This window comes from Bombyx mandarina, chromosome 04 (assembly GCF_030267445.1).
Source record: "Bombyx mandarina strain Sakado chromosome 04, ASM3026744v2".
NCBI lineage: Eukaryota > Metazoa > Arthropoda > Insecta > Lepidoptera > Bombycidae > Bombyx > Bombyx mandarina.
Genome location: NC_143211.1, coordinates 15,447,215 through 15,473,002, shown reverse-complemented (window position 1 = coordinate 15,473,002; position 25,788 = coordinate 15,447,215). Strand labels below are relative to the sequence as shown.

Here is a 25,788-nt window from a genome sequence, read left to right as displayed (position 1 = left end):
ATTGGGCAATCCAGGCGCTTAGTAACAGAAATAGACATCATTACTTCAGTGCGAAACCTAGAACATAGGTGACTTACGTGGCAGTCAAAGTGTTAATGAGTAGTTGAATCTTTCATTCATTCATCAATTCATTCATTCATTGGCGGATAATCTTTATATATATATACCTATTCTTGCCATAAATACTGAGACAAAGGATAAAAGAAAATTTCTATTGCCAATAACATTTATTACTTTTACAGTGTGTTAGTTTAATACATAAATATAAAACAATTTAAAGTATAAAAACCTTATTCGAAGTGGTCTCCATTGGCAGCAATACAGTCCTTTAAACGTTGAGGCCAGTTATCAATAGAAGCACGCACTCTTTCCATGGGAAAAATTTTCACTGCCAATCGTACGGATTGTTTTAGGGACTCCAAATTATCACGGCGTTTAGAGCAAGCTGTACTCTCTAAAACTGACCATAAATCATAATCCAGCGGATTAAGATCGGGACTAGACGACGGCCAACGTTCAACGACTTATTACTGCCGCGACGCAGCATACGTTTTGGTTTGAAGTTAGACAACCCAATTGCGATATTGACCTCATGTACATTCTAGTGTAAAAAAAATCATGCCGATATTTTGTGTTGTGAGCACGTGCACTCTGCTGTTTGACAGCTAGCAACGAACGATCTGATACGCAACGCTTATTGTCTATTGACACTGTTCGCCCCGTGACGAATATTGCGCAAGCCCACTAGATCGTACAATGATTGCACAACACACTTATGATACAGTAACGCGATTTTTTTAAGGTAGCATATTGAAGTTACGTCGTCTGGTGAATTCTTAAAGAATCTTATGACAATTCGCTCAAATTGCAGAAACAATTTTTTGATACATTTGTTTCTTAATTAATACAAAACTTGAATGAGGATAATTAGGATGATGATTATTTATGTAAATATTTTCAAAATATCTTCATTTGAAGTGGTTTCAAAATAACTAAACTTTAAAACGGTTTTAATTTCTCTTAAGAATCTGATTATTGCAAACATAATTAATGCCCAAAGTCAACTACAGAAAGACTAGTTAAAAACAATCGGATATTTATTGAAGATACAACAGATTAGCTCTAACAGAAGACAGGCTTGCAACTTTAACTATACTTTGTCTAAGAATTTATTCTATAAAATGTCGTGATTCTAAAACCATCGTTAAAGTTGTACGTTCTCTGTGATTCACTGTTTTGTAATTTAAATAGGCTGAGAAATAATAGTATTTGTATTGCAAAATTTTATTATACCTTAATGTTATTCAAAATTTTAATAAGTCATATTTCATTTCATATTTAACTAATAATGTTTACAGCTCCCACAATGCGCAGAACGTATTGCTTTTCCCGTCTCGGCTTATCTCAATAAAATAGTATACTTTTGGATCAATCCGAAGATATGCATGCGATCTCATCCGCCGTGAACTATTATAAGGAATAGTATATTAGTATTTTATATGTTCACTTACCAGTTTCCGAATTTCAGTATATTATGCTTCAGTATATGGTGTGTTGTGTACTGACACTATTGGTTTGTCTAATTATGCTGCAAAACAATAAATAATTGTTGAAGACATATTATGTATCATTTCGATGAAGTTGAGATTTAAACCTCATATCTCAATTTGGGTAAATTATATTGTGGTTTCATTGGACCATACTAATCACTTTAGATAAAAAAAATGGTGTCTGTTTTTTGGATATAAGTTGCCTTACTGTTGTACTTCATAGCGCTGCGTAACACCGCGGGCGGCTTAACTTCAATCGCAATCGTTGAAAGCTTCAATCTTGACATTGGTCACGTATTACGAGTAGTAAGTCAATGTACTATTGTATCACAGCTGTTACTGTACATGTCATGCACGTATCGTTAATATTTCACTTATTTCATTAACACGATCTCAGTAATTGATCGGGAATTGTTGTAATATGACGTATATTTGGAGTATAGAAAAATATTTTTATTGGTGTAGCAAACAATTTCTAATGTATTGTATTCTAATGTATGTGTAATGTATGACTTCTAATATGTATTCTAATTTGAAGTCGTCGTGGCCTAAAAGATAAGACGTCCGGTGCATTCGTTTTGAGCGTTGCACCGGTGTTCGAATCCCAGGCGGGTATAAATTTTTCTAATGAAATACGTACTCACGTTCACGATTGACTTCCACGGTGAAGGAATGGCATCATGTAATAAAAATCGAACCCGCAAAATTATAATTTGCGTAATTACTGGTGGTAGGACCTCTTGTGAGTTCGCACAGGTAGGTACCACCGCCCTGCGTATTTCTGCCGTGAAGCAGTAATGCGTTTCGGTTTGAAGGGTGGGGCAGCCGTTGCAACTATACTTGAGACCTTATATCTCAAGGTGGGTGGCGCATTTACGGTGTAGATGTCCTATGGGCTCCAGTAACCACTTAACATCAGGTGGGCTGTGAGCTCGTCCACCCATCTAAACAAAAAACAAAAAATACGACCACGACCGCTCTGACAAGAGTGATACGGCATACGATTACTATATAGATATTTTGTTTGCAGATGACGATGAAGAATGCGGCGCGCTGTCCGAAGGCTCGGAGACGTCTGAAGGTGGACGCGCCGACACCGACGACGAGGGTATAGAACGGGACTCGGAGCCGGCTCCCAGGAGACGCAGACGACGAAGACGGTTCATGCTCAAAGATGTTATAGAGGTAAAGCACTAAGGAATTTTAGATCGGCTATTGCAGCGGCCGGGGAACCGGGGTAAATTACCCCAAATGGGGTAAAATGAAATTTTGGGCGGTAAAAATGAAACTTTTGTGAGTAAAAAGTATATATTGAAGTGAAACTTCTTTAGAATCTTTGTGAATTCCAATTTTTTTATTTCCCGAAAAAAAAACATTTAAATTAAAAAACCTTTTTTATGGGGGGCTATATATAAAATTTAAACTAGTTTTTTCGTCTAATAATACAAGAAAAATATCATATGAATTATAAAATAACAAGAATAATAATTATCAACTTACACAAAAATATTTAGAGGTAATAATTAAAAAAGTTCCGTGACCGCTGGGCAATACCGTCTTTACCATAAGGGCACACGGGGTCCGTGCCCAGGGCCCCCATTCTCAGGGGGCCCCGAAGAACCGACAATTTGGTAACCAATTGAAGTCGAGAGCGGTCATTTTCGTAGCTTAAGAGAATAAAAAATGAATTGCGAACAACAATGTTACAAGAACGGCTGAGTAATTTGTTAATTATGGCCATAGAAAGTGATATCCTTCAAAAAATTGACTTTAAAGATATAATGGAATATTTTACTTAACAGAAATCCCGAAAGAAACCACTATCGTAATCGTAACCAAAAAACCAGCAGCATTCTAATATAATTAATATTATTATATCATACTGTATTTGATTACCTATAATAAATGGTCATACTCAGTAAAAAAATGTTATTATAATTCGCTTTTTTTACTTTCCAAAAGGGCATCAAATTCTTGTGTGCCCAAAGGCCCCAGCCTCGTTTAAGACGTCCGTACCGCTGGGCTATTGTAAAGGGCTCTTAAAAATAAAGGTTAAAGATCAGTTAACTTCTAGACGTTTGAGTGGGTAATAGAAGTCGCGCAATGGACCTGTAACGCATACTTATTCTGATTCTCAACTGCTCTCTCTCTCTGCTCGTGGCATTGCTGAAGTCCACCGGCGACGGTAATTACTCACCATCAGGTGGGCCGTATGCTCGTCATCAGGTGGTATTGGTGGTAGGACCTCCTGTGAAACCGCGCGTGTAGGTACCACCATCCTGCCTATTTCTGCCGTGAAACAGTAGTGCGTTTCGGTTTGAAGGGTGGGACAGCCTTGGTAACTATAGTGAGATCATAGAACTTATATTTATCAAGGTGGGTGGCGCATTTACGTTGTAGATGTTTATGGGCTTCCAGTAACCACTTAACACCAGGTGGGCTGTGAGCTCGTCCACCCATCAAAGCAATAAAATGAAAATAAAAAAGGTTCGGGTTCATTCTGGTTTACCGTTTTATACTTTGTACAAATTATTTATTCTACTTAAGGCAACTAAAAAATCATGTTTTGGTTATTTTAATAAACGCGTCAATAATTCCACTAAATTTAATTTTAATAAGCCACTTAGTATACAAATACAGTTTATTATCAAATCGAATGTGTATTAAATTTAAGCACCGTAAATTACATAGTAATAGACTTATCAATGGAGCCACGTCGTTGAGCTTGTTCTATACTCGGATATGTTCCCGATTATCTTCCGATCGCCACCTGCTTCGGTCAGTAAAGGGTTTTACGTTCATTTCATAACCACACTTCAGGGTCACCACGCATTTTGTAATTAAACTTTCGTTCGCTGTAAGTGATTTTCGCCTTCGAAATGAGAGCGTGGAATGTAATTGCTGGCTTGTGTAGGAATAGCATGGTTTGTAGACAACACAATGTTGCCAATATCTATGATTCATTTCAAAGTGAATGCTTTCACCTTAACAGAAATATCGAAGGCTCTAGTAACATCTAAAACGCTCGAGAAGTAAAACGCCATCTATTGTCAGATAGCGGAAACACACATCGTAAATACTCGACTTGTGAAGAATGTTCTCGATAATGCTAGAGATGTCGTATCGACTATAATAGCGTTGCAGAAATGGCACGCAGTCAGTTAGTAATCGGAAATACTCGAAGCGAAACAGCGAACGGATCACCTGTAGCGAAGCGGAAGAAGTGAATTAAGAGTTTTAAAGTGTTCTGTGAGTGTTCTAAGTGATAAATACAGTTTTAAGTTGTACTTTGGTGGAAAATTTATTTAGTCCGAACCCCAGCACGTAACACTATATATGAAAATCAGCAATTTAGCTAAGCTAAGATTTAATATGCAGGAATCTCGTACAAGTAAACAGAAATATGTCGGTGTTCCAATGAAGCTCGACGTAAAACGAAAGCAATTATGAGGTGGTAGCCCTGAACGTACGTGTAGTGGTCTATTTAAAATATGTACAACTTTCACTCGAGAACGCATCACGTTTCATGATCCTTATCGGTCTCGGATATTTACATTACGCCTATATTTATTTATGGATGAATGCTTTTCAAATTATTTAGATGATGTTAAGTTTGGGATACACACACCGGATTTTCATCAAAAAATTTTGTTTGATTTATTTATTTTTATTTACTGAAAATCAGCGCTGTTCGATTCATGTACTTTGAACAGCATTAGCTGAGCCAACTTTTTTTTCGGGCTGGGGGCCTAACCTCCTGCGAGGTCCCCGCGCCTCAGGGGCGCGCGGGGTATGTAGGACTGGTCCGCGATTGCGAGACCGCGGGCCCAAGCATGTTTTCAGGGCCCTACCCACTAAACGACTCCCCTGCACTCTTCACCCAAGCGTGCGATCCTCTCCGAGGTCAGAACCCGGATGAGGTAAGGGGGCTACCGCGGTCAACACTACAACCAGACGGGCGCAGGTCACCCCAAGGACGCCCGGCGACGGAGTCTTCGAGGCGAATCGAAGGCTCTGAAGAGGTTAGGCAGCTATCCGAACCTTCGTTTTTTTTTCGGGCAATGGGCCGAACCTTATACGAGATGTCCGCGCCTAAAGGGCACGCGGTATATGTGGAACTTGTCGCTTTGCCGAAGTTGAAAGAAGACCGCAAGGCCAAGTATGTTTTTAGGGCTTTACACACCAACCAACTACAGGCAGCTGTCCGAACCTGAATTAAGGCACACTACCAAAGCTTGCGGTGACGTACAGCCTTTTCTGCCATTCAAACCGGAAATCAATGAGTGTAGCAATACACCCGTCGTCACATAAATTCAAACCCTATAAAAACAAACAGGACAAATGGTTTGAACGGCCATTTTCTTCTGTGTTTTATGAATTCATCAGACCCGATGCTCTAAGCATCAATAACAAAGATATCACACCGAGAATTATCGTCACTAACCAAACAACTAGACCAACGATTCCATCGAATGAAAATCAACCTAAAAAAAGCAGATATTGAGAAATACCGTGATAAATGATATATATAGTAGTCCGGCCCTTGAAAGGTATGACACGTGTTGCGTCATACGAATGCTTTCACTTCAGTTTTTAAGGGTTATTAGTGTGTAATGCTAAGTGAATATTATGGTAGTTGTACATAATAACCATAAACTATTGGTTTTTTCGGATTTATGTTTATGGAGAGAGCTTGTTTGATATATGTTTTATGATTAAAGTTTGGTTTAGTGAATAACAGAGGTAAAGATCTAATAGCGACAGCGACAGGCGGAATATTGCTGTTGGGAATTTATTGTAAATACAAGCTTGTACTGTAAATGATTCAGCTTTTTGGCGGATTTCTTCCATTCTCTTATAGCTGAAGGTGCATTTGCTGTTTTTGTAGGGTTTGAATTTATATGACGACGGGTGTATATTGCTGCACTCACTGATTTCCGGTTTGCTATGGTAGAAAAGTCTTGGCGTCACTGCAAATTTTGGTAGCGTTCCTTAATTCAGGTTCGAATAACTGCCTGTAGTTTTTTGGCGTGTAAAGCCCTAAAACATACTTGGCCCTGCGGTCTTCTCTCAACTTCGGCAAAGCGTCAAGTTCCACATATACCGCGTGCCCCTTAGACGCGGACATCTCGTAAGAGGTTCGGCTCATTGCCCGAAAAAAAAACGATGGTTCGGATAGCTGCCTAACCTCATCAGGGCCTTCGATTCGCCTCAAAGGTTCCGTTGGCCGGGCGTCCTTGGGGTGAGCTGCGCCGTCTGGTTGTAGTGTTGACCGCGTTAACCCCCTTACCTCGTCCGGGTTCTGACCTCGGAGGGGATCGGACGCTTGGGCGAAAAGTGCAAGGGAGTCGTTTAGTGGGTAGGGCCCTGAAAACATCCTTGCGCCCGCGGTCTCACAGTCACGGACCAGTGCCATACCCCGTGCGCCCCCTAGGCGCGTGGATCTCGTGGGAGGTTCGGCTACCGCCGGTTCGTAATAAAAACACGCTATCTAACCTCAGGTAGGGAATTAGCTTGTCTACATCTTAGTAAATTTTTTTAAGTAATTTTTTTTAATGCTCTGATGGGTGGACGAGCTCACAGCCCACCTGGGGTTAAGTGGTTACTGGAGCCCATATACATCTACGATGTAAATGCGCCACCCACCTTGAGATATAAGTTCTAAGCTCTCAACTATAGTTACAACGGCTGCCCCACCCTTCAAACCGAAACGCATTACTGCTTCACGGCAGAAATAGCAACGGTGGTGGTACCCACCCGCTCACAAGAGGTTCTACCACCAGTAAAATTATGTATGTATCATATTTCCACTTATAAATTTATTCAGTGTATGCAAGTTCATTCCATTATATTATTATTTGAGTTAAAATTTTATCGTTATTAACTTGATCGGTGGGTACACGTAAAGCGTGCTAAAATAACACTCAAGCTTATTTAAGTATGCAAATTGTAAAAGCTCGCTGGTATTAAGTTTAATATGACATTTTACGTTAAATTTAAGGTTTAAAATCGAGTCCCGAAATTGTTATGGTTTGATTTTTAATTATATTTTTTTATGTTTTTGTAATGGTCGACACGTAACTTTATGTAGGTTTTCTTTTTGACACAGCTGTTGTAATTAATTTCCCGTCTTACATAGCTATGCCGGTGTTATAATTTCATTATTTAAACGCGACTTCGCTTCGAGTTAATGTAAACAAAAATATATTCCCGCAAAAGTCCTCATTTTCCGGATGAAACGTACTCTATATACTGTATCTAAACTCTTAACAACGCGTATACATACATATCTGCCGCGTCGTTAAGACGTGAAAGCGTAAGGACACAAGTTCACTTTCACGTTTATAACCTTTTTAATTATCAATTTTTACGGTACACAGAAGTGTTCTACCAAAGTTACAAGTTAATTGTATGTATAATATTTTCAGGGATGTTTTTGTAAACCTATGCAACACCCACGCCTTTCGACTTAATCGACGAGACAACCGCTACAAAATACATCTGACACTTCGATCTCATGTCTCAAGGTGGTAGTAGTGATGTCCACGGATTTCAGTAACAGTTTAACAGTACATGGCTCGCGAAATCGTCGTCGCGTCTAGTGAAATAAAAATGAAATCTAAAGTTACGTTTTAAAAATAAGGGGACTTAGTGAATTGTTGAAATTAGTAGGTCGATTGGCTAAGCCGTTTTCTAGACTTTTCTTTCAAGGGTTTAATCAAAGAAAATCTCGTGTTTCTAGGTCAGTAGAGCGAGTGAGTCGTCAATACATGTCGGATCTCCGCAAAAAAATATTTTGCATTTCATTCCTATCTCGTTGACTTGTGTCTACCTATACTAAATTTTATGAGGGCGAAGGAACATGATGACGTTGGGATGTAGTCAAAAAACCTTTAAGAACGACTTTAACCCCTTGTCTCCTGTGTAGGTCACCGGTGCCCTACGCGCCGCACTGAAGTAATTATGTCGATTTCTGTTACTAAGGTGCCAGAATATAGAGTTTTTGAAAAGGCGAATCCGATGATACTGTAGAACTCCGCTTCCAACAGTCAGGAAATAATACACAGATTGCAATAGTTCACTACATTTTGCATTGCTTTATTTGTAACTCCACTTATACAATCTTTTGATATGTGCTCACTACTGAATACACCGCTTTTTCTTCCGTTTTTTTCAGACTACCGTCTTTTTTATTATGTCACGTCCCCACTGCTGCCATTGCTTCCACCAACAGTGTTGCTATTTGGCAATCCGATAATTGCCTTAATTTTAACAAGATACATGTTATTTTAATTATTTTACAACAAACCTTACAATACTGAGAATGAATATATTCCTAAGAAACCTAAAAGACTAAAAACTACATTAACAAACAAAAGAAGGCAGTTATTCAATCCGGGCGCTTCTATTCCATTTCTACTACTACTATTTCCATTTCTTTATTTTCTCGATGACAGTTCTAATTTGACAGTTGTAGTGTTGTGAATAAATAAAGTAACAGAAATCGACATAATCGATGTAGTTCAATAATTAAAAGCTCACGGACTCGAACCAAAAAGCCACGTACCTTATTTCGCGGCTAGTAAAAAACATTTAAATATAATAAACCTTTTTACTGGTGGTAGGACCTCTTGTGAGTCTGCGCGGGTGGGTACCACCACCCTGCCTATTTCTGCCGTGAAGCAGTAATGCGTTTCGGTTTGAAGGGTGGGGCAGCCGTTGTAACTATACTTGAGACCTTAGAACTTGTATCTCAAGGTGGGTGGCGCATTTACGTTGTGGATGTGTATGCGTTTCAGTAACCACTTAACACCAGGTGGGCTGTGAGCTCGTCCACCCATCTAAGCTATAAAAAAAAAAAATTAAATTATCATATGAATTATTATTAGTGTTGTCACACAAGGAAAATACTTGAAACGATATTGATAAATATCAAATAAGTGAATTTCATTAAAACTACATACGATTAATTAAATTTGGATACGTTTATCGGAATGTATTGATAATTAATATTATCTACGTCAGTACGCGGTGATGAATCGTTATGAGAAATGGAGAAAATATAGTACTTTGACGTCATAATGCGGTGAGGGTATTGTGTGAAATTGATAAATCGTAATCCAATAGTAGATAAGCTAAAGCTACAACCAAAATATTATTCTTATGGTGAGGTTGAAATTTTAATTGTATTGTAAAACGGCTGACCCATTCTTCAAATGAGAAAGAATGACGTCCCCGAAATAGGGGGTGGTACCTAATGCTGAGGAGTTAAGATTCACCCTGCCATCAGCATACCGTAAATTTATAAACTTTTTGCAGGCTTTTATTACACGATGTTATTCATTCGCAATGGAAGTCGTTTATCAGCATGTATTTTTTTTAAGCCGGTACTTCCCCGGATTTTGATCCCCTTCGAAACGTCGGATTAACTCGAAATAGTATACCAAACCAGTAAAGTATACCAAACTTATTAAGGACCGATGACAATTCGATATTAAAAAAAATATAAAAAATTTAAATTCAACTAAAAAATGAAAAATAAATAATAGTTTAAAAAAGCTGACAAAATACGCTCTTATAGAAAATCCAATTAAAAATATAAAATATTTTTTAATACATTTGAATTAAAAATAGTGTAAGAAAAATTGATTTATTGTAAAATAAAAGCGTATTAATAAGCGTGGGGTGCATGGTATCAGTTATAAATATTTTATGAACAGATATGAGTAGAAGGGTTATTTTGATAATATCCTGAAAAGCACCCCACGCTTTTTTACAATAAAATCATTTTTTCTTACACTATTTTTAATTTAAATTTATTAAAATTTATATTGCTATTTTTTAGTTAGATTTTCTATAAAAGCGTATTTTGTTAGTTTTTTTTTAAACTATTATTTTTCAGATATTGTTTGATCTTAGAAAAAAGTGTTCATATGCATGAACTGTCAATTGAATACGTGTTTTTTTTTCTTCTGCAGAGATGCGTTTGGCATTGCGGAGGCGGCGGTCGTTGCGCCCGGGACGCGGCGGCGGCTCACTACCGCGCCGTGTGCCGGGCTCTGGTCGCGGAGGCCCTCGAACTGGCCTCGTTCCTTGCCAGGGTCAGGGTCGGAGGCGCGAGAGACATGGGCGCCGCCGAAGACTCCGCCACGCATCTCGACACGCTGCAATTCTCTGATTGGGTACGTTTGACTGTTTAATTAGTAATCTAGGCTTAGTTTTCATGAGGCAGTGATGAAGTTTTGTGCTCACAGTTAAATTGCTTGGAATACCGTTTCTTAAGGCCATTACTCGAAAAGTAGGCTTAAAGGGCGTCACACACGGCGAAGATACTATAATATTTTATCTTAACATACAACGTCGCTCGCTATACATTTTGTATGAAGGTTTTTTTTATTGCTTAGATATTTGGACGAGCTCACAGCCCACCTGGTGTTAAGTGGTTACTGGAGCCCATAGACATCTACAACGTAAATGCGCCACCCACCTTGAGATATAAGTTCTAAGGTCTCAAGTATAGTTACAACGGCTGCCCCACCCTTCAAACCGAAACGCATTACTGCTTCACGGCAGGAATAGGCAGGATGGTGGTACCCACCCGCGCGGACTCACAAGAGGTCCTACCACCAGTAAAAGGCATTTCATGAGGCAGTGCTAAGTTTTGTGTTTACAGTTAAATTGCTTGGAATACTGTTTCTTAAGGCCATTGGTTTCTTAAAACATATATAGGTACTTAAATGATAAATACATTAACGTATTATTTCAACTTCATTTTTTTCACAAGTTTGGTAATTAGGACTTCTATTGAATAAGACGTGTATATTGTTTTAGCCAAAAAGTAGGTAGATTTCTGGGAAGATTGACACTAGGGCTTCCTACTCGAAAAGTAGGCTTAAAGGGCGTCACACACGGCGAAGATACTATAACATGAAAATATATATTATCTTAACCATGTGTGATAGTTCATCTGTGATAGTGTGATAGTTCACCGTGTGTGACGTCCTTAACACTTTTGATAATATTGTTCATCAAAAAGTAAAATAAAATAGCCAATAACGAATAGAAGCTCGTTTCTCGTAATCCAGGTCGTCATTTAGTTTTAAAGACAAATCATATGCGTCAAATCAGATGCGTTAAATCATATGCGTCAAATCATATTATGCGTCTATGCTTCTAGTATAAAGGTGAGTTTACAAATGTATAGAGTAAGCACGGAGGCAACACAATTCGAAATACCACGTTGTTTTTAAAATGGTAATATTTTGTTATAGTCAAACCGAAGGATATGGAGAGCTTTGCAAGTACGTGAGCTAAACCTGAATAGTTTTGTGTACTGTGTACATTATTGTTTTGTGTAGTTTTTATGGCTTTATTATGCGTATTGCAAGTTGAGAATAATATTAATGTAAATATATTATGTACATAGCATACATTATTTTCTATTATTGTAAGAAAAAAAATATTGAATTTTTTAATGAATAAATAGTAAAATGTTTAATTGATAGATAGGTTGTGGATTTTGTTTTTTTGATCAGAAATTAAAGATCCTTTGTGTTATTTAAATGTGAGCATACATACTAATAGTATGGGTAATATGCGTTCAAAATTTTAGCATTAAAATTATTATACTCAAAGTAAACAGATCACGATTGAGAAAGAATACAGAATAGCGCAATATTTTAACGTGTCTTATTACATATTTCTTTTATAATAATTATGTAATTATGATAATAATAAGATTTTCGGTATGCATACACTTCTCAAATCTAAAAATAGCAATTTTGTTTCATTAATTTGCTATTTATATTTTTAAGGCGTAATCTTTTAGTAACGGGCAAGTACTATTCTAAATTTATTGTAATTCATACTTAATTTTCTTTTAGCATGTCCAAATAAAAAAAACTATGCATCCATTGTAGTTTAGGTTTTATAATTTTTATTTTTTACCATCTACTGTAAAAATCCTGATAAATATTAATAGCAATCATGTTTTACTTTGAGTTTGATGTAACTTAGCTCCTGAGAAATATGAATGGCAATCGTGTAAAATATTTTTTGTGTGTTTGTTAAATCAGGCAAGATTTTGGATGCAAGTTATCGGCGAACTCCGGATGGGCGTGAAATTAAAGAAAGTGAATTATTCAAGAACGCCAATTGAATATGAATTGACACCGTACGAGATCCTTATGGACGACATCAGATCGAGAAGATATACGTTGAGGAAAGTCGATGGAGCGATACCACAGAGGTGAGGGAGACAAGACAAATTTTTTTTACTGCTTATATGGGTGGACGAGCTCACAGTCAACCTGATGTTCAGTGGTTACTGGAGCCCATAGACGTCTACAACGTAAATGCGCCACCCACCTTGAGATATAAATTCTAAGGTCTCAGTATAGTTACAACGGCTGCCCCTCCATTCAAACCGAAACGCATTACTGCTTCACAGCAGAAATAGTCAGGGCGGTGGTACCTACCCGTGCGGACTCACAAGAGGTCCTAGCACCAGTATTTGGATATAATAAAACTGTTTTCTGATGGGTATTGAAGTGAAACTTCTTTGAGTGCGTTGAGAGTAATATTTAATCCGCGGCAGATTCGTTACGGCTAGAGAGAAAACATACAATTTCGGAAGAGCGAGAGTGAGAAAATAGACAGAGCGTCTCGCGAACCACTCGACTGTAGAGAGAGGGAAAGGACAAAGCGAGCGGTAACGCTAGGCAGCGGCTTGGCTCTGCCCCTGGCATTGCTAAAGTCCATGGGCGACGGTAACCACTCACCATCAGGTGGCCCGTATGCTCGTCTGCCTACAAGGGCAATAAAAAAAAAAGCTAGGTCGATTCTCTTATACACAGCATTCCCTGTTACAAGAGAAATTTGATTTAAGGATGAAAAATGAAGAAAACCACAATACTGAACACCGCCAAAGAAGTTTCACTTCTTTCAGTTGTACCAAGTTGCAGGCGGTCCATTTTTTAATTTACTTCGATTTTTAATCTCACTAATGCGGATTACTAGTTTTCATGTGACATGCTCTATGATGTTGTATTTTAAAGTCGAGTACTTTAGGTCTAACTTTGGTTGAAATAGTTCGAAAGACATGTTTTCTTTTGTAGCTGTATCCGTATACATACAAGCCACAGCTTGAGTTGTAACTTGAACCCATAGAAATAACAACTTCTGCGTTAATCACGCATAGCGTACAAGTAAGTAGTAAGTTAAATTTGTTTTGCATTGCAGTGTGAAGAAGGACGCCCACGCTATGATTCTCGAATTCATTAGAAGTAGACCTCCGCTGAAAAAGGTAAGTGAAGTATTTCGTTATGAATTTTAGAATTGACTAACTATAGATTACCTTAAGTACTAATATTGACAGACCGACAGACATTGTTTCGTACACAACACGTCTTCAATTCAAAAGTTAAACTTTTATGAATAAACTAGCTGACCCGGCAGACTTCGTAGTGCCTTAATCGATAAATAAAAGAAACATCAAGGGGACACATCAAAGGAAAATCAAAATTGTTTGTTTTTAAATAATTCCGAGCTTTTTTATATTTTCTCACTTTTTAAACCTTCCCTGGATTTCCACAAATAATTCAAGACCAAAATTAGCCAAATCGGTCCAGCCGTTCTCGAGTTGTTTTAGCGAGACTAACGAACAGCAATTCATTTTTATATATATATAGATAGATTGTGTAGATCCAGGAAACATACAAACGTCATTGACGCCATTAATAAGTGTTAACCGGAGTATAAGTTAAAATAATGACGATTTCAAGAAAAAGTAAAATTTCATTGACTTGAATAGTTGAAGATTTTAAAATTCAAACCGCTTCTTCAGGCGTCAGAACGTACATTACCCCCACCGAAACGAGAGGCAACGCCAAGGGAGAAACTCCTAGCTTCCATCCAGGTCGGCAGGCGACTGAGACCGACACCATACTCCAACAGGCTATGTGAGTATTGTTATTTTATTTTATCTGAAATTCATGAAGAATCTTCAGCACTATCATTAAGTTGTTGTTTAAAGGGATTGTGGGTCAAATGGTACGACGTCTGGTATATTTATTTATTTATCAAAAAAAAAAGAACATCATAAATGAAAGTAGTACATACTTGTTGAACGTCAAAGAGAACTGCCACCAATTCACAAAAACACGTAATATACACGTGTCGACCGATGCGATTATATCCGTGTTCGAATTCCGCAAACATGTACCAATTTTTTGTTCGTGTTACTTATCAATAGATGGCGTTAGTATGTGAAATAGCAGTTTTCTTTCGTAAATTATCAACGCGTATTAACTAATTTTGCGTAAAAATTGTAAGTTTTTTATTTTGAATTGTGTTTTGTTATATGTTACTGTAATTTCAAAGGAATTTATGACAACTTAAGTATGTTTTATGAAGCTGTGTCATTACCGTGTCGAGGAGGATATCTAACAAGTTCCTAATTGTATTTCACAGATCCCACTCTACCCTAACTGGAAAGTCCTCCCCCGAACCATATCCTTATCTAAAAGTTGGTATATGTGAAATAAATTATATGGAAACTGATTCTGCCTTTATTTCAGTAGAAATTGAGACTAGCTTTCTATCTTATTGTTTTTGTTTAAATTCCTTTAGGAGAAAAAAAGTATGGTAGTTTTCAGATATGTTGTTTTTTCTTTAAATATATTAAATTGCTTTCAATCTTTGTATTGTCAAAAAAACAAATGCCTTTAAAGTAGTCTTGAATACATCATACATATTTAAATGCTTCTCTCTCTCTAACCTGAAATTCTATGAATTAAAAAAAACATAATAAATACATAAGTATAATATTTTGACAACTAGGAACGAAAACATAACATTTAAAAAAATGTAAGTTACACTTTAAAAAAAATGTGTGGTGTCGTGGGACACCAGATAGGAACGAAGTTCCTTATTCTAAATATTAATTTTAAGTTCTATTTGAGGTATAAAGAAAATAATTATTCAGGTATACATTTTTTAAAGGTTTTTTTATTGATAAAAATAAAAATAAAACTACTTTACAAAGCTATCAACTTCACATTCACAATGATTTATAAAAAATATATAATAATAATATACAAAGAAACAGCTATTTATGTGAATAATATTTTTTATTTATTTATTTTTATTGCCTCTGTAGGCAGACGAGCATACGGCCCACATGATGGTGAGTGGTTACCGTCACCCATGCACTTGAGCAACACCAGGGGCAGAGCCAAGCCGCTGCCTACCGCTTAATACTCTCCACAAGCCTCTTTTTAAGCCTAATTATGTTCTATCATAGAAAATCGTCATCACGTAGACTATACATTAGACACTGTATAGCCATCATACTAAGACTATACATAAATAATAAAAATCTTACGTTACGGACGTTTTTTCCCGGTTAGGGTACCCCGCCGCATCGTCCTATAAGGAACTTCATTCCAAAAAACGTAGTAAATAGGGAAAGGAATAAGAAATGCTAATACGCTTTTAGTATAGGTTATGTATTCTTATTTTATGTTTAATTATTGTATCGTTTAACGGCGACCCCTCCAACCGAAACGAAAGATTGATTTACGTCAGAAAGGCGTTCATGTCTAGTGACTAAGTAAGTTCACGATATGTTCGGATTGAACGGATGCATTGCTGGCTTGAGTGGAATTTGATAAACGTTGCCCGAGCACCTCCAAAGTAAAAACCTAACAACTCAAGGGCAGCTGCTTCGCGAATGCATCTACTACCGGATCTTTGTCTAATAAAACTGTTAGTGGATCGGGTGGATCCGTAAAGACGTTTTTAGGGTACCTTTCCACCAATACATGCGACCGCAGTACGCTGTATAGTAAAGAGAACCCTTATGAGTCGTCTTCTACTAAATGCCCTAGCATAATTACAAACACGGAGTGACCCTATTTCTTCTAGCTTTTATTAGTAAACCATTTTCAAAATATGAAATTAACTAAGTTACTCTAACAGCACGAATCGCAAAAATACTATTCCACCAAGGAGGTTAAACGCCTAATATTATTACATAAGAACCCGGTCGATACCCGAATTGCCCGGTGACCTAGACACCCATTTATATTTTGCCAGACGAGCTGACGCCTTTTACGTCTTAGCCGTATATTTTATCTTCAGAATTTTGCGAACAAATCTGTTTTATTTGTAGGGCACAGAGAAAAACGTTCCTTAGTAGTCAATAAAGTAAGTTGATTTTCATGTATTAAGTGCTTAAATGAGGTTCCGGCTCCTTCACACAAATTGTATGTATGATTATTCCATTTGATGTTTCTTAAGAGAGTTATTAATTATCTAGGAGACGAAAATCATTAGTTTATGAAACATTTCTTTTGGAGTATATCTGTGATGCGAAACTGGAAATTGTTTTTTTTATATTTTTACCATTTTCTGTTCATATCACGCGACGTTCTGTAAATTTATGCTAAATTGAACAATAGTACTTGGTCGATTGTTAGTGAAACTATCTTATATCTCTATCTACTTATTCGCTATCTAAGGGGCTATTTCAGCTACGGGTCGAGGGGTAGGTGAGCTTACGGGCTTAATATGAGGTAATTTGCTAACACTAGCCCAAGCAAGAGCAGTGCTTCGTAGAATCTACCACCGTATCGGAATCGCGACCCACCGAGAAGATCTAGCGAGAAACTCAGTGGGTTACGGCGCAGTCTGATTCCTGAGCTGAATGGGTGGGTTCGAATCCCACTTTGGGGAAATGGGTGTGATTGATCCCTGGTTATTTATTTCTCTATTTCTCTTTGATCGTCCCAAATTACGATGACACAAAACAGGTACTTCGGATATAAAGAATTTGGCATTGAATTTATTTATTTCTTAAGAAAAAGTGACTAATTTGAATTCGATATTCGTTTGCGGAAAATCCAGAACCTTCTGACGTCACGAAGTCCTCCTACTGAGGTAATTGGAGGCTATAAATTAGTAAGCCGTAAAACTTGTGTGAGCCCATGTACTCTCTATCTTTCGAACTATTTTTAAAATGGTGCAGTAATGCGTTTCGATTTGAGGGTTGAGCAGCCACTATATGTACTATGCCACTGAGATTTGGACCTTGTGTCTCAAGGTGGAAGGTAGCTTTCACGTTATAACACGTATCGCCTATGATAATACTTAGCATAGGAATGTGAGGTTCAGCCAATGTTATATTATGTCTACGTTAATATTTTTTTTGGAAAATTAACATCAAAATTTTTTACAAAAAATTTTTGACGTTATAAATTGATGAACACCGGTTGCACGTACGAAAAAGTGTCACGTTCCGCCTGAGCCTGAGCGTGCAAGCGAGAGCGCGGAACAAGTGATAGAGATGCACGATCGGCCCAAGCGTTGGCTTGTGACACATTTATCTCCCTTATCGCGTGACGTCAATGCTAGCAGCTGGAATAGTTCAGCTACTGACGTTATCACGTAAAACTATGGTCCGTAAAGCGACTTTACAGGCAATGTTTTTTTTTGTAAATAAATTTACACAATCTTTCTGTTTATTTTCATTAGCAAAAGAAGAAAGAACAAAGCAATGCGTTTACAAATATTCTGTAAGTACGAACGAAGCACTTATGTTGAATCTTTACTGATATATAAATCTACAGTGGTTTTTACGGAAGTTCCGTTATAAATATTGAACCATGCATCCGATTGACTTGAAACTTGGTATCCATGTAGAAAATACATGTACTTAATGGATACGCTAATATTTATATGAGTGTGGGACTCCCTAATAATAATAACAATAAATAATAATGTTAATTTTAAATGCCCAGCGAAGCGGGCGAGTACTTACGTGTACATTTGTAAGACCTATTTCGCATAACAAATAAAACACAATGACAGACCCGATAACAATATTATCACTAGAAAATAGAATTCCTTTACGTAACTGTTCGTCACGATCGTCGCGTGGAACTGTAATTGCTCGCGATTGATATACATATGTACTTACTCTGTGTGCCTACACACAGCTCGTATGTTGTTGTTAAAATGACTACTAAAACAAAACAAACAAAAACCATTTATAAACTTAGAAAAGAATATGGTACTTAACTACTTTTTAATTGCCTTTTTATGGATAAATGCGAGATTTCACCACGTTCGTTGATAACGCATCTGAGTTTTGGTCAAATGTCAAAAACAACTGTCAAAGTCCCATAAGTTTTAAGTTTATTTAATGTTCGTATTTTAATGGGAAATTTATTAGCGAAACTAGGCACGCCAAGACTTTCTACATAAAATTGCATTTAAAAAACCAATTGAATATTGAAATATTTCGGCTTTTTAATTATTATTTATTACTCTCTTAATTTTTTGTATTGCATTCGTCTAGGGCGAACGAATTCACGACCTACCTGGTGTCAGGTGGCTAGTGAAGTCCATGGACATCACGGCGTTTTAATAAGGTATTTAGTAAAGAAAGCGAAGCGTAGGTAGGCCTCCCACATGGCTAAAGCACGTGGCACGATACAGGCTGCGCAAAACCGGTTGTTATGATAAGCCTTGGGGGAATCCTATGGCCAGCATTGGACGTCCGTGGGCTGGAAAAAGGTACATACATATATCATAAATTTCTGGATGGTGGTAGGGCGTCTTGTGAGCCCGCACGGGTATTTTTTTTTTTTTTTATTGCTTAGATGTGTGGACGAGCTCACAGCCCACCTGGCGTTAAGGTTACTGGAGCCCATAGACATCCACAACGTAAATGCGCCACACACCTTGAGATATAGTTCAGTATAGGTCTCAGTATAGTCACAACGGCTGCCCCACCCTTCAAACCGAAAAGCACAACTGCTTCACGGCAGAAATAGGCGGGGCGGTGGTACCTACCCGTGCGGACTCACGAGAGGTCCTAACACCCTGCCTATATCTGTCTCGAATCATTAATATGTCCTATTTTGAAAAATGGGTAACCCATTGTACTTTAATAGTACAATGGGTGACACTAATACGTAGAACTTATGTCTCAAAGGGGTGGTAGCATTTATTTTGTTGGTGTCTATGGAGGGCCGTGAAGTCGTTTCCCGTTTAAGCAATAAAACCAGAGCTAGGAGTTTAAGGAAATCTTAAAAAAAATTACCAATTTAATGGTGACCTCAGACTTCACTTACCTTTATTTTTTATATTCTGACTGTCAATATGTATATCTTATACGATTGGCTAAAACGTGGAGGTGTATATGATAATTTTTTTTTTTTTTTTATACCTATAATTAAAAAAAAGACCTGGAACATCCCAGAATTTATTTCATTAACCTTTAATTCATACCATATCGGTCGGTATATGGTTGAATTGAAAATTCCCGCACAGCTGATTCAAATGACTTCAAACTAGCAGGTCATTGTCGCATTGTTTGATAGGAATTCGTGTACACCGGCCGCTCTACACATACCTGTACCTATTAGGCCATAGATTGTTTGAAGGTTTTTAGTTTCGAGTTATCAAACTTCAACCTTATGCGGCGTGGACATCGACATGTAGATAACACTGCAAAAATTTAAAACGAATAGGTTACATAAATCGATTTCAATTTTTCTTTTTAAAAATACCAACGTTTTTAAATCTTATTTTCCAAACCGAAAGGATTGTTGCACAGAATATATACTGCTCTGTAAAAAGAAAAGACAAAAAGCACGAACACAATGGCCGGTACTGGTTGAAAAAGGTTGGTTGCATAAAACGAGTCTATTGATCTGGTCGGACCTATTCATGATTACCTTGACTTTTTATTGGAATTTTACAATTTCTGTATCTAATTACTTAAAAAACTCTTTTTAATAGCAGTCTTGAAGATAAAAATAATTAATATATAATCGATTTTGTAAAATTTTCTATGTTAAATCAATAAGTGAAGTAATTAAAATAGAATTAATCAACTATATTAACAGGCTTATACATACACGAGTGCAATGGTTAGTTATTAAAATAAGCAGAAGAAATTAAACAATGAAATGAATTTAAGAGACCGCTTACTGGCCTCTCAGTACAGCAGCGCGTACAATCTCCAAGAATTGCTGCAGTCCGTCTTAGGATGTAACGGCGAACGCCCGTCTGTGACTCTTAATTTAAAAAAAAATTTGACATGGATTATGGCGCGTAGATTTTGAATATGCGAATGGAAAGAATAAAACATTTGTAAATAAGATTAATCATTCCCTATTGTGTGGCTTCCAATTCAACGCGCCACTGCCAGTTAGTTCTAATAGGATTTTCTGTTACGAACGGATCCGACTTCGCGGAAAATCATTAGTGGCGGTTGCAGTTATCTTAGTGCTGAAGTGACCTTTATTGTATCGTGCTAAAATTGAATTTTGTATTTGTGTTTAATTCGTTAAAATTTCACAAAATATGGGAGTTTTTATTACCAACACTTTGGCGATGGAAATAAGCCGTGAGTACTCTTATATAAGTTTTCTTTTTAACGGAATAGAGAGACAGAAAATAATATCTAATGTTTTCATATATTTTTTCTGTAACGAAAAGTTTTTACGAAAAATAGTAAAAATAAAGTGCCATTTAATTTTAGATTATAAATATAGATCTTATCAATGATTACGAATTATGCTAATGCAAATTGAATTTGATATCACAAATTGAAATTTAGAATTAGTATGCGGTAAATAATGGCTTAGCTGTTTCCTTGGCATGGCTGATATCTAAGAGCGATGGTGATCATTGACCATCATTTTGACCGGTGGGTTGGGCTTAACTTAGCCTTCGGTGACTGTAAAATCTCATTAATCCTTTGTCTTACAAAGAAACCGTTCCTGTTTGAGTGACGTAACATTGTATGAAACGGGTTTTTCATATTAAAACTTCCGATGGTAGATTCTAGGAAGCACTACTCTTGCTAGAGCTAGTATTAGCAAATTTTCTCAGGTTAAGCCCGTGAGCTCACCTATTTGACGGCGCTTAGTTGGAATAGCCAAATAAGCTACCTACCAGTGATTAGGTAGAGGAAAAAATAACCAAACTCGGATTAATTAAGCTGAAACAATGTAAGGAAATGAAAAGGAATGAAGTTTATCAACAAGGATTCGATAGAGATAATTCATATTTTAAGATATCAGGGGAATCCGTGAACTCCCCTTCCCGTCTGGGCGTAGCTGAAATAGCCATTTAGGCTACCAGCCAATAAGTAGGGAAAAAGGAGTGCTCTGAAGAGCTGAGGATCATCTCGTACAGTTCATCTTTGGCCATCACAACGCTCGGCACCGGAGAGTAGTTCTCCATACTGATATGCATAAGAGATGGCGACTGTTTACCGTTAGAAGGGTCCTGCGCTAGTCTAAGCCAAATGGCAACAAAAAAAAAAGCATCTTTGATTTTAATTTTAGTTTTTCAATGAGCCCTCCAATGTTTGTTTCATCAGTTACGTGAATAGTATCATTTAATATTATAATTAATCCTTGTTTACAAGTTGATAGTGTATTCCTCGAGGTAATAACATATTTAGAGAAGGGGATTGGTACTAAATATTTAAATAAACTGTTGTTACTATGGTCTCAGTATTATTTGGTCCACTAGACTAGTTGTCGGAGTAAAAACCGCTTCAAATTTTTTATTTTATTTTTTTTTATTTTTTTTTTATTTTGTTATATAGTAAATTATCCAACTACTGGCTGTACGTATTATCGCGATTAAGTATTTATTGTCTTAATTTAACTACCACCTATCAGTAAAATTACCGTCTCAATTTTAATATAGTAGGTAGATTTGTAACTAGTCTCAAAATTAATCTATGATGATAAATCTGAAGAAAGTCAATAAGTAATTTGTTGTAATTTGTTAAATTTGCGGAATAATTAGACTAATAAGAGACAGAGAGAAATTAAAATGAAATGAAATTTTATCTTGTGAAATTAAATTTTCATTTTAGTTAAGTATAAATAACCGTATGACTTAGAAAAACCTTTTATTCGAAATAATGGTCACAGACAGACAATTAAATTGCAATTATTCGTGTTCACGTCTAAATTGCCGGAACCCATAGATAATATAATTTTTAGTAGCACAATTAAAAAGCAGTATTGCGAATTGTGTCTGAACATACGACTGGTGATAATTGCCGTTTTGAACTACTGATTTCTCTTTAAAATCTTCTTCTTCTTCATAATTAAAATCATCTTAATCTAAATTCTTTTTCTAAATTGCGTTTTCACCTTGGCGACATGGTGTTCTAAATGAGTCACAGTATCATAATGTTTACTGGATCAACCTATCTGAGACCGAAGGTCGTTTGATTAAGATAAGAGCAAAACATTATAGTTACGAAGGATAGAACCATATAAACATTTGATTGAAAATGTATTTATACTATGTTGAAAACGCGCAGAGGAATATCGATTTTTTTTTTTTTTTGGTCAGGAGGAAATCGCCGGACTTCCGCCCCTTTCTGGGGATACTGGGCGGGGTATGTCAGAGTCGAACTGACTAAAACCTCCTGTCGCTCAACAACCAACGTCCAAACCTCGCATGAGACAGAACTCATGACAAGGCAAAGGGGGGAAAGTGAAGCGTTTAGTGCGGAGCACATCTCTCCCATCACCCTCCCCCTCGGGACGCCGGACTGGCGGTCGTCGGCGCCACGACCACCAGCCCTCTCGGTCGGCAGACTGTCCGAAGCCCGCCTAGATGGCGCCGGTTAGAGTGGGTTACCCTACGGAATACCCCGCTGGGCCAGAACCAGCGTGGGTCGAGGATAGCCGGCCTTCCATCACCCGGATGCTCTTACGTAAAACGCGTGCAGAGCAGCTTGCACGTCGTCTTCTTAGGCCCCCCTCGCCGGTCCCCAGACCGACATGTGAGGGGGACCCGAAACACTTAGAGGGCCAGGGCTTGGGCGAAATCCGCCTCCCTGGCCCCCGCTCGACGGCGGCGGGATTGTGCGTCTCTCACGCGCCCCGCCGCCTCCTTCTGCGAGATGGTGCACTCGCAGAAGTCGAGCATCGCCTTCCACGACTCGTCGTCGCCGAGCATCGATGCCACAACACTCGGCAACGACAAGTCGGTTCCTATTTTTGCGACGAGGACACGGCGCCACCCCTCCCATGCGGGGCAGGCGACGAGCGTATGCTCTGCCGTGTCCAAGTCGCAACCACAATGGTGGCACTCTGCCGTCGGCTCGGCTGTGATCCGGTGCAGGAACTCACCGAAACAACCATGCCCAGTGAGCACCTGCGTAAGCCGGAAAGTGAGGCGTCCTCTGTCACGATTCACCCAATCCACAAGGACCGGGCGAATCGCCTCGACGGTCCTACGACCAGCCGAAGGATCAGCCAGCCGTCTGGACCACGACTCCAGCACGGACCGCCGAGATTGGGCCCTCCGTGCTCTGACCACACTGGGTCTGGGACGCGCCACGCCCCGGGCACGAAGTTCAGCCCGCCACCTATAGTCAGCGGCGAGCGCCTCCGCTTCCAGAACCCAAGGCGGCGTCCCAGCCAGTACACAAGCCGCCTCAAAGGAGATGGTGCGATAACCACGGATGACCCTGACCGCGATGGTGCGTTGCGGCCGTTGCAGCAGCTTCGCCACCCCCACGGCCAGGGACTGGCCCCACACGGGCGCCCCGTATAGGGCCATTGATCGCACCACCCCCGTATAGAGACGGCGCGTCACCTGGTCAGGCCCCCCGACGTTGGGCAGAAGCCGGCTTAGCGCGCCGGCCACCCCCAACAAACGAGGGACCAGGTTCTGAAAGTGAGCACGGAAGGTCCAACGACTGTCCAGAATGAGGCCGAGGTACTTCAACTGCACCCCGACCCCGATACGGACGCCTCCAACCACGATATGGGCATCGACAGGTGGCACTCTCCGGGGCCTGTGGAACCACATGGCCTCGGATTTACTGAGCGCCACGTCGAGGCCCAATCTCCTAATTTTGCCGACGACATGCGCCACCCCAGCCGTAGCAAGACGGGCAGACTCAGCAAAACTCCCCCCCCGGGCCACGACCAACGTGTCGTCCGCGTAACATATTACGCTCAGGCCCGGGAGGAGGGCACCTCTCAGCACCCAGTCATACCCGATATTCCACAAAAGGGGGCCGAGCACCGACCCCTGTGGAACACCGCGCACGACCGGGAACCGGTGCAGGATCCCACCATGTCCGGTACACGTGACCGATCTGTCCTCTAAGTAGGAACCCACCAGCCGGCGAAGGTAGGGGGGCACTCTATGTCGTTCCAGCGCCCCCCCTATCACGGACCAGGGCAGGGTGTTAAACGCATTGGCGATATCGAGCGACACCGCCAAAGCCACCCCACCCCTGGAGACGGCCTCCTCCGAGAGGGAGAGGAATATCGATAGATATAGTTGGAGTGAGAATAATAGCTGCTATACAAGGTATTGATTTAAAAACTTAATGAATTATATCAATCAAATCCTTCATTTAAACCGGAGAATATGATTCGATCATACCGGAGCAACTTCTTATCTGCCATCGTTCAATGTAAATCGTCCTTTATATGGATCTATGATCATATGCTATAACGTAAAATATACCTAAATATATATAGCTATATACTAGTATTATTTTGTTATGTATATAATATTCTATCTTTTAGATCTAGTTCTAAAATCGTTAAAAAAATTAATCGATTTAAGTTTCAAATCGAGGTTTTTTTTTTTAGTGCTTAGTTGTGTGCACGACCTCACAGCCCACCTGGTGTTAAGTGGTTACTGGAGCCCATAGACATCTACAACGTAAATGCGCCACACACCTTGAGATATAGTTCTAAGGTCTCAGTATAGTCACAACGGCTGCCCCACCCTTCCAACCGAAACGCATTACTGCTTCACGGTAGAAATAGGCGGGGCGGTGGTACCTACCCGTGCGGACTCACAAGAGGTCCTACCACCAGTAATAATAGTAGGTTCATACGGCGGGAATACCGCAACTATTTAGAACTGTGCTACGTTAATAATAAATAAGCTATAGTGAGTTTTAAACAAACGAGAACTGTGAGGTGTGTTGTTGACTTGGGTAATACATGCTCGTAGGCTAATTTGAAATCGGTTACGCTAGAATACGTTGCAGAATTTCTCACGATTGGCGAAACGAGATCGGAGCGCTCTTGAATTTAGATTAGATAATCACCTGATAGTGTTTAGGCCTTTGAATTTATGGCAGAGATCGTCTTCATTTTAAAAATGTTTACTAGCAAAAGAGCTCGTGCCACCTGTAAGAATCTATACTAATTATACTAAT

At 38.8% G+C, this 25,788-nt stretch overlaps 1 protein-coding gene across 10 annotated transcripts in view; it reads left to right on the top strand.

Annotated features, from left to right (window-relative positions):
- spir (spire type actin nucleation factor) overlaps positions 1-25,788 on the top strand; it is a 212,838-nt gene that overhangs the window by 140,926 nt on the left and 46,124 nt on the right. For 5 of the 10 annotated variants that reach the window (XM_089727149.1, XM_089727148.1, XM_089727147.1 and 2 more), the window contains exons 4-9: positions 2,581-2,735; positions 10,529-10,732; positions 11,822-11,851; positions 12,626-12,798; positions 13,791-13,854; positions 14,395-14,509. In XM_089727149.1, coding sequence (XP_089583275.1) covers positions 2,581-2,735; positions 10,529-10,732; positions 11,822-11,851; positions 12,626-12,798; positions 13,791-13,854; positions 14,395-14,509 — 741 coding nt within the window. The remainder of the gene's footprint in view (positions 1-2,580; positions 2,736-10,528; positions 10,733-11,821; positions 11,852-12,625; positions 12,799-13,790; positions 13,855-14,394; positions 14,510-25,788) is intronic. The other 5 variants (XM_089727154.1, XM_089727152.1, XM_089727151.1 and 2 more) reach the window with 1 other exon arrangement.